Genomic DNA, 14278 nt, shown 5'->3' with positions numbered 1-14278 from the left:
TATATGCACATGTGTGTTTGTGTTTATAAATATATAAGGTCACCTTAACATGAACAATGTTAGTTATCCTCTGCAAAAATAATTCTATAAAAGTTCTTAAACATTGTTGTTCAATATAAACTTTATTTGGGAAATAAGAAAATACGTAGCATGACCCTCTAATTTATAGCAACAAAATAAAATTCAAAAGAGGCTAGTAGATGAATAAAAGCAGCTAGGATGATAATTTGTAAATAGCCAGGGTCTGTCTACAAAGAGGCCAGCATTTATATTAAAAAAAATTTTTTTTTTTTTATTTAAAAAAAAATCATGCTGCTACTTGAAATAACGATGACATTTTATGATATAAATTTTTTTTTCTTCATTTTATTTGTATTTTTTTTTGTTTGTCAATCAAAGTTTAATTAAAGATACGGTACGGTGTTACTTTCAACTTCGATGAGATGTTAGTATGGACATGAAACCCAGAGGTGCTAAACTGTAGTGTGTTTTTTGAAACCCAGAGAAGCTGAGTTGACACAGTATCGGAGTCCTGTCTGTTTTCTAGATTTAGGTCCATCATCAAATACATGGCCAAGATGAGCACCACAGTCAGAACACATCACCTCCAGACGTTGCATACCTGCAAAGAGAGAAAGAAAAGTACATAAGAAAACAAAACAATCATAAAATGTACAGGCACAGGAGTGGCTGTGTGGTAAGTAGCTTGCTTACCAACCACATGGTTCCGGGTTCAGTCCCACTGCGTGGCACCTTGGGCAAGTGTCTTCTACTATAGCCTCGGGCCGACCAAAGCCTTGTGAGTGGATTTGGTAGACGGAAACTGAAAGAAGCCCGTCGTATATATGTGTATATATATATATGTGTATGTGTGTGTTTGTGTGTCTGTGTTTGTCCCCCCACCATCGCTTGACAACCGATGCTGGTGTGTTTACGTCCCTGTAACTTAGTGGTTCGGCAAAAGAGACCGATAGAATAAGTACTAGGCTTCCAAAGAATAAGTCCTGGGGTCGATTTGCTCGACTAAAGGCGGTGCTCCAGCATGGCCGCAGTCAAATGACTGAAACAAGTAAAAGAGTAAAAAAAAAAGAATGAGCAATACTAAAAAAAAAAAAATAAATAAAATCATTATATTGTAATGTTCTAACTTTATTGCAAAGAAAGTATTAAAGATAAAGCATTATTAAGACATAATGAAACATTAAAAAAAATAAAATCCATTAAAAATATAAAGAATGATTAAAGATGAAACACTGATGAAAATATAAAGAATTTATTACTTTATTTTAATCTTTTTTTTAATGAAACTTGTGACTACAACTTTGATTAAAAAAAAACTTTAAATTGTATGTACAGTTCTGATAAGAATGAAACTAAAACTGTAGGTGAGCTGGCAGAAACGTTAGCACACCAGACAAAATGCTTAGCAGTATTTCGTCTGCCGCTACGTTCTGAGTTCAAATTCCGCCATGATCGACTTTGCTTTTCATCCTTTCGAGGTCGATAAATTAAGTACCAGTTATGTACTGGCGTCGATGTAATCGACTTAATCCATTTGTCGGTCCTTGTTTGTCTCCTCTATGTTTAGCCCCTTGTGGGCGATAAAGAAATAAGAATGAAACTAAAACTGTATATATAAAAAAATTTAAAGTGTATGCACTTGCACAATTTGTCACCATTCAATTAATTTTGGGTCAATTTGTTATCTGTCAATTCGTTACCAGCATCGAAGTGGGAAAGTCATCAGGTAATTTCAGTCTGTTATTCTGGTTCTGGTTTGTAATGTCTGTTTTGGTTTCAATTCAAATTTCACACATGAAAAAGGCAACTGTTTCCAAACTCAGGGAATCAACTAAGTTTGAATTGTTATTGTATGTGGTTTTAAGAGTGTTTTTATCTGTCATCTGTCTCTTACTTATTTCAGTCACTTGACTGCAGCCATGCTGGGGCACCACTCTGAAGGGTTTACTGATTTTTTTTTAAAGCCTGGTACTTATTCTATTGGTATCATTTGCTGAACTGCTAAGTTATGGGGACATAAACCAACACTGGTTTTAGGCAGTAGTCACACACACAAACACAACAGGTTTCTTTCAGTTTCTGTCTACCTAATCCATTCACAAGGATTTAGTCAGCCTGGGACTTTTATAGAAGGCACTTACCCAAAGTGCCATGCAATGGGACTGAACCCAAGATCACATGATTATGAAGCAAACTTCTTTAACTACACAAATTGACCAGAAACCATACAGATCTAATAACCTTGCCAACTCCTTCTCCTTGACCCATTCTCTCCAAACTGACACTCACTGCATCCAACTCAATCTCAAATCATTTGTCACTATTTTCACTCCACCCATTCACTTACCTACCCATTTATCTTTACTCTTCTTCTATCCTATTTCTCTCTCTCTCATATTCCCCTCATCCCTTGATCTCACATGTCTCTCTTTTCAGACAGGGAAGCCATGTATTCAACACTTTGAGCAAAGCACTTGCCCTGGTTCCTCTATCATACTTTTGTATCCCTCAGTACTATCTTTCATTCAGTTGACCTCAACAGTGTTGATGCTTCAAAAGAAACACTCGACACACATTTGTATGTGTATATTGAACTTGCATCTCAGACATTAAGATATTTTAAAAGTTTGATATACCCTTCACAAATAAGTACTGAGCCAAGTCTCTACTTAGAGTTGTCAGATCTCTAGCTAATTTTGTCACAATTTCTTTATCTTTATACTAGCCCTGACATGATAGAAACAGGTACAGGATCATTAGAAAGCTATGATGTTCATACCTTTTCCAAAAGGCAACTTCAAGAGCTTACTTTTTACATGCACTACACCCTAAAAGATTGAGTGTGTGTGTGTGTGTGTTATTTCTTTACTACCCACAAGGGGTTACACACAGAAGGGACAAACAAGGACAGACAAATGGATTAAGTTGATTATATCAACCCCAGTGCATAACTGGTACTTATTTAATCGACCCCCGAAAGGATGAAAGGCAAAGTCGACCTCGGTGGAATTTGAACTCAGAACGTAGCAGCAGACAAAATACCGATAAGCATTTCGCCCGGCATGCTAACGTTTCTGCCAGCTGCACACACACACTATATTGACCCACCCACTTATAGCAATGATTCATTTAAAAGAAATGATGGTCCCTCCCCTCTTAAGAATGGTTTCATATGACAATTCCCTTTAGGAGGTTTCTAAATTAGATGAATTTGTATGGTTTTCTTTTTTATATATAATATTACATAACATTGCAGTTTTGTGATTTATTTATTATTTAATTTAGAGGAAGGATTTGTTCTATACTTTATTAAAAGGAAAATTTAATGTAGATAATGCTTCCTTATAATATGGCTTCAGAAAATACAAGTACATTATTTTGCAAATATTCTGAACAGATAAAGAGCAGAAGAGAACTAATTGGTGAAGACTATTTCACAAGTATTTTTGACACACTAAAAGTGATGCTCTTTACTATATGTAACTAGCAGAGATACCCGGCGTTGCTTGGGATTAAAATGGCATAGTTTGTTTATATATTACAGTTATGTTGAAGCAGGTGATACAGGAAAGAGCAGCATTGACAACGAAACATTTGTGGAGTAAATAATGGGCTAATTTGACTAAGCAGCATGTCATGTGTCCATTTGGAGTATTCCAGGCCCTAACCTGTCAGGAAAAAATGGGGGTGGGTTGGTATGTGATTTTTGAATGCACTGCAAAGCTGTTAGTGGATATACTCTCCTTTGTGGCAGTCAGCACTGCATCTAACATCACCCATCATCTGAAGTCTTGACACCTCCTTCAGGTTTGTTGTCCTGCATGACTCATAAAGTAAATTTGGAGGAACTGTGGTCATTCATTTTTGGGTAACAGCGAAGCAATGAGGTGATAGACTTGCCCTTGAACTTTGAACATCAGTGTAAATCTATGTTCAACAATCTCCTCAAATGTACCAAACGATGTCATTTGAAATGCAAAGTTGTATTGTCTGATATGACTTTAAATAGTCAATCAGATGATACAGAGAGGAGTCATGCTCAATAACTGATGTAACAGTTTCATCTTCAGCTGCTACAAACATGCATTGAAGAAAAGCAACTACAAAGGCATCAAATCAATGGATCACATTATGAAAGTTGTAGAGATATAACACAATTGATTAGGAACACAATTAACCTAGATGAAATCCAGTTTAGATATGTGCCAGGGAGAAGTACTACCAATGCCATCTTCTTAGAGTGACAGCTGTAGGTGATTGAATAAGCCCCAACACCTAGTGACCATCAAATTCAAGAAGGCTTTTCACAGAGTTCAAGATAGATGAATGGCTTGTGAGAACTGTACAAGCCATGTACAGAGGAAGATCCAGCAAGTTGAGTGTCAGCTATGAGTTCAGCAGCAGATTTAGCATGCGGGTAGATGTCCATGAAGGCTTAGTTCTTAGCTAATTATTATAGTCTCAGAACCATATCAGAGGAGTTTTAAAACTAGCTGTCCATGGAAACATGAGTATGCCAATGGCCTAGCTTCTGTACTTGAATTTGTAAAAGATTTAGAGAAGAAACTCCAGAAATGTAAATAAAACCTACAATTAAGAGGCCGCAATGACTATGATATAAATAAGTATGGAAGAAGATAGGTTCTTGTTACTATCAAGAAAATAGCCAAGCATGTAAAAATATTAAAAACTCCTTACAGTGTACTTAATATAAACTATGGAAGTATAAAAGGTGTAGAGTAAAGAAGACTCATTAGTCCGACAGGAGGCATGGTAATCTCTCTAGTGCTGGTGCCACAATAAAATGAATCCAGTACACACTGTAAAGTGCGAATGAATGGAGACAACGTGGAGTAGAAAGGACAGTTTAGTCTTGCCAAACACCTCTCTAGTGCTGGCACCATGATAAGATGCATTCAGTAAATTTTATAAAGTGGGTGGTGTTAGAAATGAGATCAAGTTCAAACTGGGATGCACGAGCAAAACACAGTTCTTCAATCCTCCAAGGAAAGGATGTGACTTGGACTACAAGGACCTGTTCAACCCATGTCAGTGTGAAAAGTGGAAGTAAAATAATGATGATGGTGATGATGTATAAGTAAAAGAAAAATGCTACAAATATTTAACAAACTGTAAAAAAAAATGATTTCAGATAAAAGAAATTTTCTATTTAAAGAATTTTAAATAGATGTAGAATAAATCAATTATCTGTTATCCCTCACCACATTTACACACATTTGCAATGCTTACTTAATTGAATGCTTAAAGGAGATAAAATCTAATTTTCTAAGAAAATCATTAAACAGTCAATATCCTTTCAGAGCTACTGAAGTATGTTATCAACGTACACTTATTTACAGTAAACTGTGTCAGAACCAGTAAGACATAATCCACCTGGCCATTTCTTACTATGCAATGTAAATAGTCTATAGATCAGCACTCATATTTTTATTCATCCAACTGCACTGAGTTACTGCACTGAGTTATCTCGGGACATTTATGGATTTTTAAGTAGTGTAATGTCAATTTTTATAATTGACTATTTGCCAATACAGTCCATCACTATTTCTTTAGATTCTACTGTTTTGCTTTACTGTTTGAGAGCAAGTCAAGTTGATAGGATACTAACCTAACAGCCAAGGGTCTAAGAGTTTATAGTTAGACATCATTGATGTACTGTGTGTGTCCCTCATCTCCCCTTGGCTAAGTCTATCATGAAAAGTGGTATTTCTGCATTCTTAGCAAAAAATAGTACTAAACCATTAATGAGGATTTTATAATCCTAGAGCACTGAGTTCACACCATACCAAAAGTATGTTGTTCTGGAGAAGAATTCTCCACCTCCAAAGTGACTTGTTCTAGTTTAACTACATGAAGATCACCAAGCTGTGAATATATAGTGTCCCAAACAACCACGTGGGTTATGAACTTATTAATCACACACACACACACACACACACATACACATATCTGAACCACTTGGCTATGAGCTTTTGTGATCACAAAGTCATGGGCTCACTTTGTGGACCAGGTGGAATGTTGTGTCCTTCAGCAAGCTCAGCTTAAAATGAGTTCCAACCCAGTGTTGATGCAGCCCTTTCTTCCTCCAACTGTCACATTCTGGATGTTCTGATGAGTTAAGATGGGAGGGCTAAAAAAATGTTTATGTTTGCTTGTGACTACATAGGCACCTAAAACAATTAACAAAAGCATATTTTTTTTCATACTTGTCATCTCTGAAGAACACCTGGTATTACTTAACCATGCAGTTATCTAGTATCCAGTTATTTAATACCCTGTGCAAAATCTATTGGTAAGATTGGCTGAAATGGATGTATAATACTTTGATTAATGTATATCATCATCATCATTTAACATCCCTTTTCCATGCTGGCATGGGTTGGATGGTTTGACAGGGTTGGCTAGGCAGAAGACTGCACCAGGCTTCACTGTCTGTTTTGGCAGGGATTTTATGGTTAGATGCCCTTCCTAACACCAACCACCTTACAGAGTGGACTGAGTGTTTTTTATGGGGCACCAGCACTGGCAAGGCCTGTTTTGGCATGGTTTTTACAGCTGGATGCCCTTCCAAACACCCACCACTTCACAGTGTGGAGTGGACACACCAGCACTAGCAGGGGTCACCAAGTAACTCGCAAGACAAAGATATATATCTTCCTTGAATTTTTATAAAATAGAAAAAAATACTTGAATACAGATAATCAGTAAGTTTTGGATAGAGTAAGAACTCCTTCCAAAACTATTTATGTTTGCATGTGTTCTTGTTATTTTCAGGATAGTGTGTCAATAAATCTTAAACATTCTAAACAACAGTGAAAGAAGATAAATAAAATGTAACAGGTGTCAGTAAAAAATTGCAATAGATTACAGCAATGACTTCAGAACCAGTTTCACAAGCATCTGTTTGTTATTGTACTAATAATACACAGCCAGTGGTTTTTGAAACAGAATAAATATCATTGAGTTTCATTGTAATATGGCTAATATATTCAAAAAGAAATGAAACTAACACAAATTGGAAGGAAAACAATTGTTTTATAAAACAAAACCTTTCTTTTTGGGGGTCTACAGATATTAGCAATAGTGCACATAAGGCCTTAGCAATACTGGCCAATGATCTCACAGAGGTTCCTCTGTCCAGCATAACTGGTTAATGGATGACTTATTTGCCAAGATTGCAAATCTACTTTATTATTTCCCAAGGCTTCACTTGTAACCCTTGGCCAAATATCTGTCAGGTGCTATGCATTGCCAAAAGGCAGTCCCTGTTTGATCCAGGATGGCATAGTTCTATATCTTTAGGCTGTTTCCCTATCTGTCACCTTGTATAGCTGTTGTTGTCTCTCCAAATCTATCTATGTGGTCTAGTGGTAATGATTTTTAATTGAATAAAGTCCTAGGGAGTTGTCATGGGTGACATGATTGAGTTGAGCAGATCCAAGCAAGCTTAACTAGGTTATGATGATAAAATAAAATACATAAACATGAAATATATATTTAACATGTTCCACAAACACAAAATATATATTTTTAAGCAACACAGGTAGATGTAGCTTAAAACAGCCAGTTTGTTTTGTGACATCAGACAGAGACTGCTCTTATTATAATATAGGTTGTAAGGCAGCGAGCTAGCAGAAATGTTAGCATGCCAGGCGAAATGCTTAATGGTATTTCGTCTGTCTTTATGTTCTGAGTTCAAACTCTGCAAAGGTTGACTTTGCTTTTCATCCTTTTGGGGTCGATAAATTAAGTACCAGTTGCATACTGGGGTTGGTCTAATCGACTGGCTCCCTCCCCCAAATTTTTAGGCTTTATGCCTAGAGTAGAAAAGAATATAGCTTGTTCAGCCATGGGCCAGCTCTGATCAAGCAAACCTACAATTAAAGCATTCCATCTTATTTTCAGACACAATCTATCTAGACTACATCATCCACTGTGTCCTTCCATTTTTTAAAGATAGTAAGATGTGATTCGAGTGAAATTTAGCTGTTACTTTTAAAAGGTCATGTAACTAAATTGAGACTACTTTTTGCTTCACATGGCCTCTGTATCTCTTCTCTATCAAGATTCCAATGCTATTAATATATCTCCAAGTTATCTCACCATTACCACAATCACACTTAACTCTGTCAAATTTTCTACATTCATCCCATTCTATTTAAAACAACACACAAACATCTTTGTTACTTCCAGTCATCCTTTGCTGATATGAACTCTGTTACTATCATTGTCAACAGCACAATTACATTTTAAATGTGATGGTATTGCCTGTAAAAAAGGAAGTATTGGCTAATGTTGTTGGCACTCTGTTGCTTACAACGTCGAGGGTTCTAGTTGATCCGATCAACGGAACAGCCTGCTTGTGAAATTAACGTGCAAGTGGCTGAGCACTCCACAGACACGTGTACCCTTAACATAGTTCTCAAGGATATTCAGCGAAACACAGTGTGACAAGGCTGACCCTTTGAATTACAGGCACAACAGAAACAGGAAGTAAGAGTGAGAGAAAGTTGTGGTGAAAGAGTACAGCAGGGTTCGCCACCATCCCCTGCCGGAGCCTTGTGGAGCTTTAGGTGTCTTTGATCAATAAACACTCACAACGCCCGGTCTGGGTATCGAAACCACGATCCTATGACCGCGAGTCCGCTGCCCTAACCACTGGGCCATTGCGCCTCCACATTGGCTAATGTAGTCAGATAAAAAAAAAATTTTTTTAAAGGCATGATGACCATGGCAGGAACACCTTAGACCATAAGCCTGCTCAATAAGATCTGCCTTAAGTCAAAGCAACAACAATACCCATTATCCTTGACAAACAAGTTTATAATATAATGTTCTTAATCTGATGAATAGTTTATTGAATGATTCCTAACTGAATTATTACTATTAGTAGAAAAACTGCCTTGCAGGTCATTATGATAGACTCTTAGATCAAATGTGATGTATAAGTGTCCAGTTGTTTCATCAACTGGACAACCTGCTCATTGAATTAGTATGTGAAGTGGCTGAATACTCAAAGAGATGTGTGTTTTTCATGAAATTCTCACGTAAAATCAGCATGTCGCAAATGCAACAAAGCTGGTCTTTGAATAAGAGATTCACTCCATTTGAAAAGCCTAATGTTATATATTTAAAGGTAATCATTATATATTATAATATATAATGTTATATATTTAAAGGTAATCATTATATATTATAATATATAATGTTATATATTTAAAGGTAATCATTATATATTATAATATATAATGTTATATTTTTAAAGGTAATCATTATATATTATTATATATAATATTATATAGCTAAAGGTAATCATTATATATTATTATATATAATATATAGCAAAAGGTAATCATTATATAGTATAATATATAATGTTATATTTTTAAAGGTAATCATATTACTTTTCTACCTTATCTGAAGAAATTTTTGTGCCAGAAATCTTGTCCAAATATTGAACTTCAATTCTCCGATATCCTGATGGAGTGCCAGTGAGAAATGTTAAAGAGGGAATAAAGCAATCATACCATATCAATGTTTGTAATGAAAAGCTGGTGTAGAAATATGAGATGACATATTTCAAAGAAAAGAAAGTAATGATTTCTTATGTATAGGCACAAGGTCACCAATTTTGGAGAAAGATAGAGACAATTAGATCAATGTCAGTAATTGGCTGATAATTATTTTGTTCATCCCAAAATGACAATACAAAATTGACCTTCTCAGAACATAAAAGGACATAACTAAGTATGATATACCACTCTATTATTCCTGCCATGCAATAATAATAATAATTTATTACTATCATCATCTTTTAACGTCCGCTTTCCATGCTAGCATGGGTTGGACGATTTGACTGAGGACTGGCGAACCAGATGGCTGCACCAGGCTCCAATCTGATCTGGCAGAGTTTCTACAGCTGGATGCCCTTCTTAACGCCAACCACTCCGAGTGTAGTGGGTGCTTTTAAGTGCTACCGGCACGAGGGCCAGTCAGGTGGTACTGGTATTGGCCACACTCAAAATAGTGTTTTTTATGTGCCACCTGCACAGAAGCCAGTCCAGTGGCACTGGCAATGACCTCGCACGAATGTTTTTTTCACATGCCACCAGCACAAGTGCCAGTAAGGTGACGCTAATAACAATCACACTCAAATGGTGCTATTTACGTGCCACTGGCACATTCCAAAGAGTAAGCAACATCAAATAAATATACAGATGGAAAATAGCTTTTTGTTCCATCTCACATCAGCTGAGCTAGAATAAACCTATAGCCAAAGGCATTCCAGCCATGGTTGTTCTACCTGCTTTTTTCTTTCTTCAAACTTATGTTCCTTGTGTAAGATGGTAAGATCTGATAAAGGGGAGACCTGGCTGCTATTTCTAGTCAGCCAAACGACCACAAGGAGGTTCCCTCATAGGTGAAACTGATATTTTGATAGATGACTTTCACATAAATGGGGTGGTGAAGTCAATGACTGACTAACTAACATCATCTTTACTTCAAACTGGATATTACTTTTAAGATCTGGTATCACAGCTGGTAGAGTTGCTAGGATACTGGCTTATAAAAAAAAGGATCAATGACTCCCTCTTTATATTACAAACATGGCTGTACAGCTAGGAAGTTTATTTTATTATGTGGTGTCAGCTTTAACCCTTTAGTATTCAGATTACTCTGTCAAAAGTAATTCTTATTTATTCACTTTGTTTTGAATTAATCCTGCATTATTTTGTAGCCTTGAGATTTTGATGGTCTAACTGTTAATTTTTAGAATGATATTGTAGGGTTGGTGTGAGAGGCCAGATCTGGCCAGTTTGTGTATAAAACAGGTAGAATATTTTGGCTGGATATGGTCGGTTTAAGTGCTAAAGGGCTAATCCACAGTATGGAATATTGGGCAAGCGTCTTCTGTTATAGCCTTAGGGCAACCACACCTTGTGAATGAAATTTAGAAAATAGAAACTGTGTAGAAGCCCACCAGAGTGACTATTCCTGTTCTTGGGTGGTAGACTTAATCCTTTGCCCAGTTTAACATTACCTCTTGGTCCTTGAATACTTTTAGCAGAGTGCACTCTGTTATAAGAGTTCAGGCCAGCTTTCGGCATAACTCCTGTTCCTCTTTCTTTACCAGTCTCAAATGCTCTGAAATTGCATTGAGCACTGTCCTTCCATCTATGACCAGAACATAAAAACTAAAACAAAAATTTCACAGAAATGTTGTTGTCCCCACTATCTCTCTCTAATCTTTTCTCTCCCTATTATAAAAGTTTCTGCTCCTCTGAACTTAGCAAGCTATGCCCCACCCCTGCCAAAGTACCCCCATCAATGTACCAACAGTCTCTCCTATTGTCAGCCTTACTACATCTCTCCCATTAAACCCTGTGATAAATACTTTACACCCTACCTTTCCTTCTCAAAGCAGCAACATTCTTGAATTCCATCACTACCCATGAATTCCCCTACAACAGAGGTTCATTAAATAACAACTACATCAATCTCATCAGTTAGCAAAGGCTTGTACATATCATGAACATATCATTCTCCCCAAAATACTAATTATTAAACAGTATTGTACTGCATTCTGACACACTCATTTTATATTTGCTTACTCAATGCATCTAGCTAAAAATAGGTAGCATAAAGATGTATAGTTCATAATTAAAATCGATAAATGGTTGTATATAATTAATAACTATTTCTTTAACTCGTAGCAACAGGCTCAAAACCTCTGTAGGATTACCAGCATAATTTCTTGTTTCTTTGTTATTTTAGTTTCTTGTGCACGCACACACACACACACACACACACACACACACACAAGAGTGGTGAGTTGAGTATGTTCCATGAATGGATCACTAAATTAGAGTTTGAAACATCATGATTTCAAATCCTGTTCTAGTACCCCCCACCATATTGCATCAGGTGGGCAGGTAAATTCTTCAGTTCTTACTATAAGCAGGAAACAAATAAGTTGCTCTCCAAATCATTTGTAAATATCTACATTTGTAGAACAGTCAGACCATCATTGTTGACAACAAAGAAAATTAACACTCACAGCAAACATTACAAACAGATCAATAAAATAACTGATTGATTTTGTTTAACAACTGATTGATTTATTTCCTTTTATATTTCCTTTTATATATATATTTTTTTCAAAATTAGACACATCTAGAGAAAGAAAGAGAATACAGCTATAAAATATATTCCTACCAATTAGCAGAAATTGTAAAAGAGAATTATTACAACTGGTTTTGTTATAAAAGAAATGAAAGAATTAAAAGATGTCTTCTTCACACATCCAGAACCACCTCCATCACACCAATATCGATATTAATAATGTGGCATTGGATTTCCAATTCATTAGAAAAAGGCAGAATGGCGATAGCTGGAATACCCTTTACCATAGGCCTCCTTGATCAAGGTTGGCCTAGGGTTAAACAACAACAACCAGCATCACCATCATACACACCAACAAGATCCTAGAGGTTATAAGCAACACATATACAGTCACAGTACTGGCATACAAAATACCTTAATTGCTAGACAAAAGTGACAATCATATATAGCAGAGTCCTTGAGTACCTTAAGAAAGGATCTGAAACAGAACTGTTCTATTCTAACTCCAATTTTGGCTCATATAGTGAGAGTTGATAGGGCTGGGTCAGTTTGGCAGCAGTGATTGTTATGGTAGTGATGGTGGAGTGATAACTATATTTAGGTAGTTCCTACGAGTTTATATATATATATATGATATATCTGTACAAGTAGCAAGTACACACACACTGATGTATCATGAGTAGGGATAAAATATAATAGGTTTTGATCTATATATATATAAAGCTTTAAACTATGTCAATATAATTTCTTACGTAATACAAATTGATCAATACTAGCCTAGAGCATAATAATAGTATAATCTAGTTGACATCCTAGAATGCCTATGTATATATATATATATATATATATATATACATATATATATGTGTGTATATATATATATATTTTTTTTCCTCGCATTAGGTACTAAATGTGGTTATTCTGAGAAGTCCACTGTGTGGCGTTATTATTTTCTGTAATAACGTCCTTTATATAAATATAAACGAATATATATATATATATATATATAACGTGAGAGAGTTAGGGGTTGGGGATTCAACCCACTAAGGGATAGTATCTATCCAGTATACTGCTGGGAGGGTACCCAATTATTGCTACACTAGTGCTATACTAGGTGCAATCAATGGGAGCGGGTAAAAGTGGAGGTTTTACCCAAAATTTGTGTAACAATTAGAAAATGGAGGATAATATGCTGAACCCAACTACTTGCAGACGGTGTATCCCATTGAATTCATTAATTTAATTCATAGCAAAAGTGACAAAAAAAGGAAGAAAAGAAAAAGAAAGAAAGAACCAAAGCACAGGTGTCCATGGCAGACTATGTTATTTTGCCAACATGGTTTACATATAGAAGTACAAAGTACATAAGGAATTAGAGGATGAACAGAAGTTATATATACATACCCCCCCCCACACACACACACACACTGGCAGTATTGGGAACAGAACTATATATGTAAACAGCAAAATGAGTGTGTCTGTGTGTCATCACTGACTGACTGACTGAATGAACCAGAATAAGCAAGTGAAAAAGCAAGCATGATGAGCAAAGCAACTGAATGAAAGAGTAGGTGAACGAATGAGTGTGTATGTTTCTGAATGAATGAGTGTGAGTGAGCTTGTAAGTATATATTTTGTAAAAGTATTGGAAATGGACAGAATCAAATAATACAAGGCAATTTAATCAAGTATACGACTGGACTTGTAACAAATATTAGAGCTTTTTTTTATGTAGGTAATTAGGCCAGTAATATTCAGAGAAGGGCAGTGGTTGATTGAATAAATTCAGTAAAATATTGGCTCTTATTTTATCAACCCTGAAGAGAGGAAGGGCAAAGCCAACTTCATGGTGAATTGAACTCAGAACATAGGATACTGTAACTAAATATTGCAGTACCAGTTTTGCTAATCCACTAAATCTTGCGACAAAGAGTGGTTGTGTGGTAAGTAGCTTGCTTACCAACCACATGGTTCCGGGTTCAGTCCCACTGCATGGCACCTTGAGCAAGTGTCTTCTACTATGGCCACGGGTCAACCAAAGCCTTTTGAGTGGATTTGGTAGATGGAAACTGAAAGAAGCTCATCGTATATATGTATATATATATATATATAT

At 36.0% G+C, this 14278-nt stretch overlaps 1 protein-coding gene across 2 annotated transcripts in view; it reads right to left on the bottom strand.

Moving 5' to 3' along the window:
* Window positions 1–101: 101 nt before the first annotated feature.
* The window catches only part of LOC106881039 (methionine-R-sulfoxide reductase B3, mitochondrial), a 114486-nt gene continuing 100309 nt past the window's right edge, over window positions 102–14278 (bottom strand). For both annotated transcript variants that reach the window (XM_052966038.1, XM_014931240.2), the window contains exon 4: window positions 102–622. In XM_052966038.1, coding sequence (XP_052821998.1) covers window positions 474–622 — 149 coding nt within the window. In that variant the 3' untranslated portion in view covers window positions 102–473. The remainder of the gene's footprint in view (window positions 623–14278) is intronic.

The sequence above is a fragment of the Octopus bimaculoides genome, chromosome 3, assembly GCF_001194135.2.
Source record: "Octopus bimaculoides isolate UCB-OBI-ISO-001 chromosome 3, ASM119413v2, whole genome shotgun sequence".
NCBI classification, from domain to species: Eukaryota; Metazoa; Mollusca; class Cephalopoda; order Octopoda; family Octopodidae; genus Octopus; species Octopus bimaculoides.
Note: the sequence above shows the minus strand (reverse complement) of the source record. Positions and strands in the feature narration are given on the sequence as shown.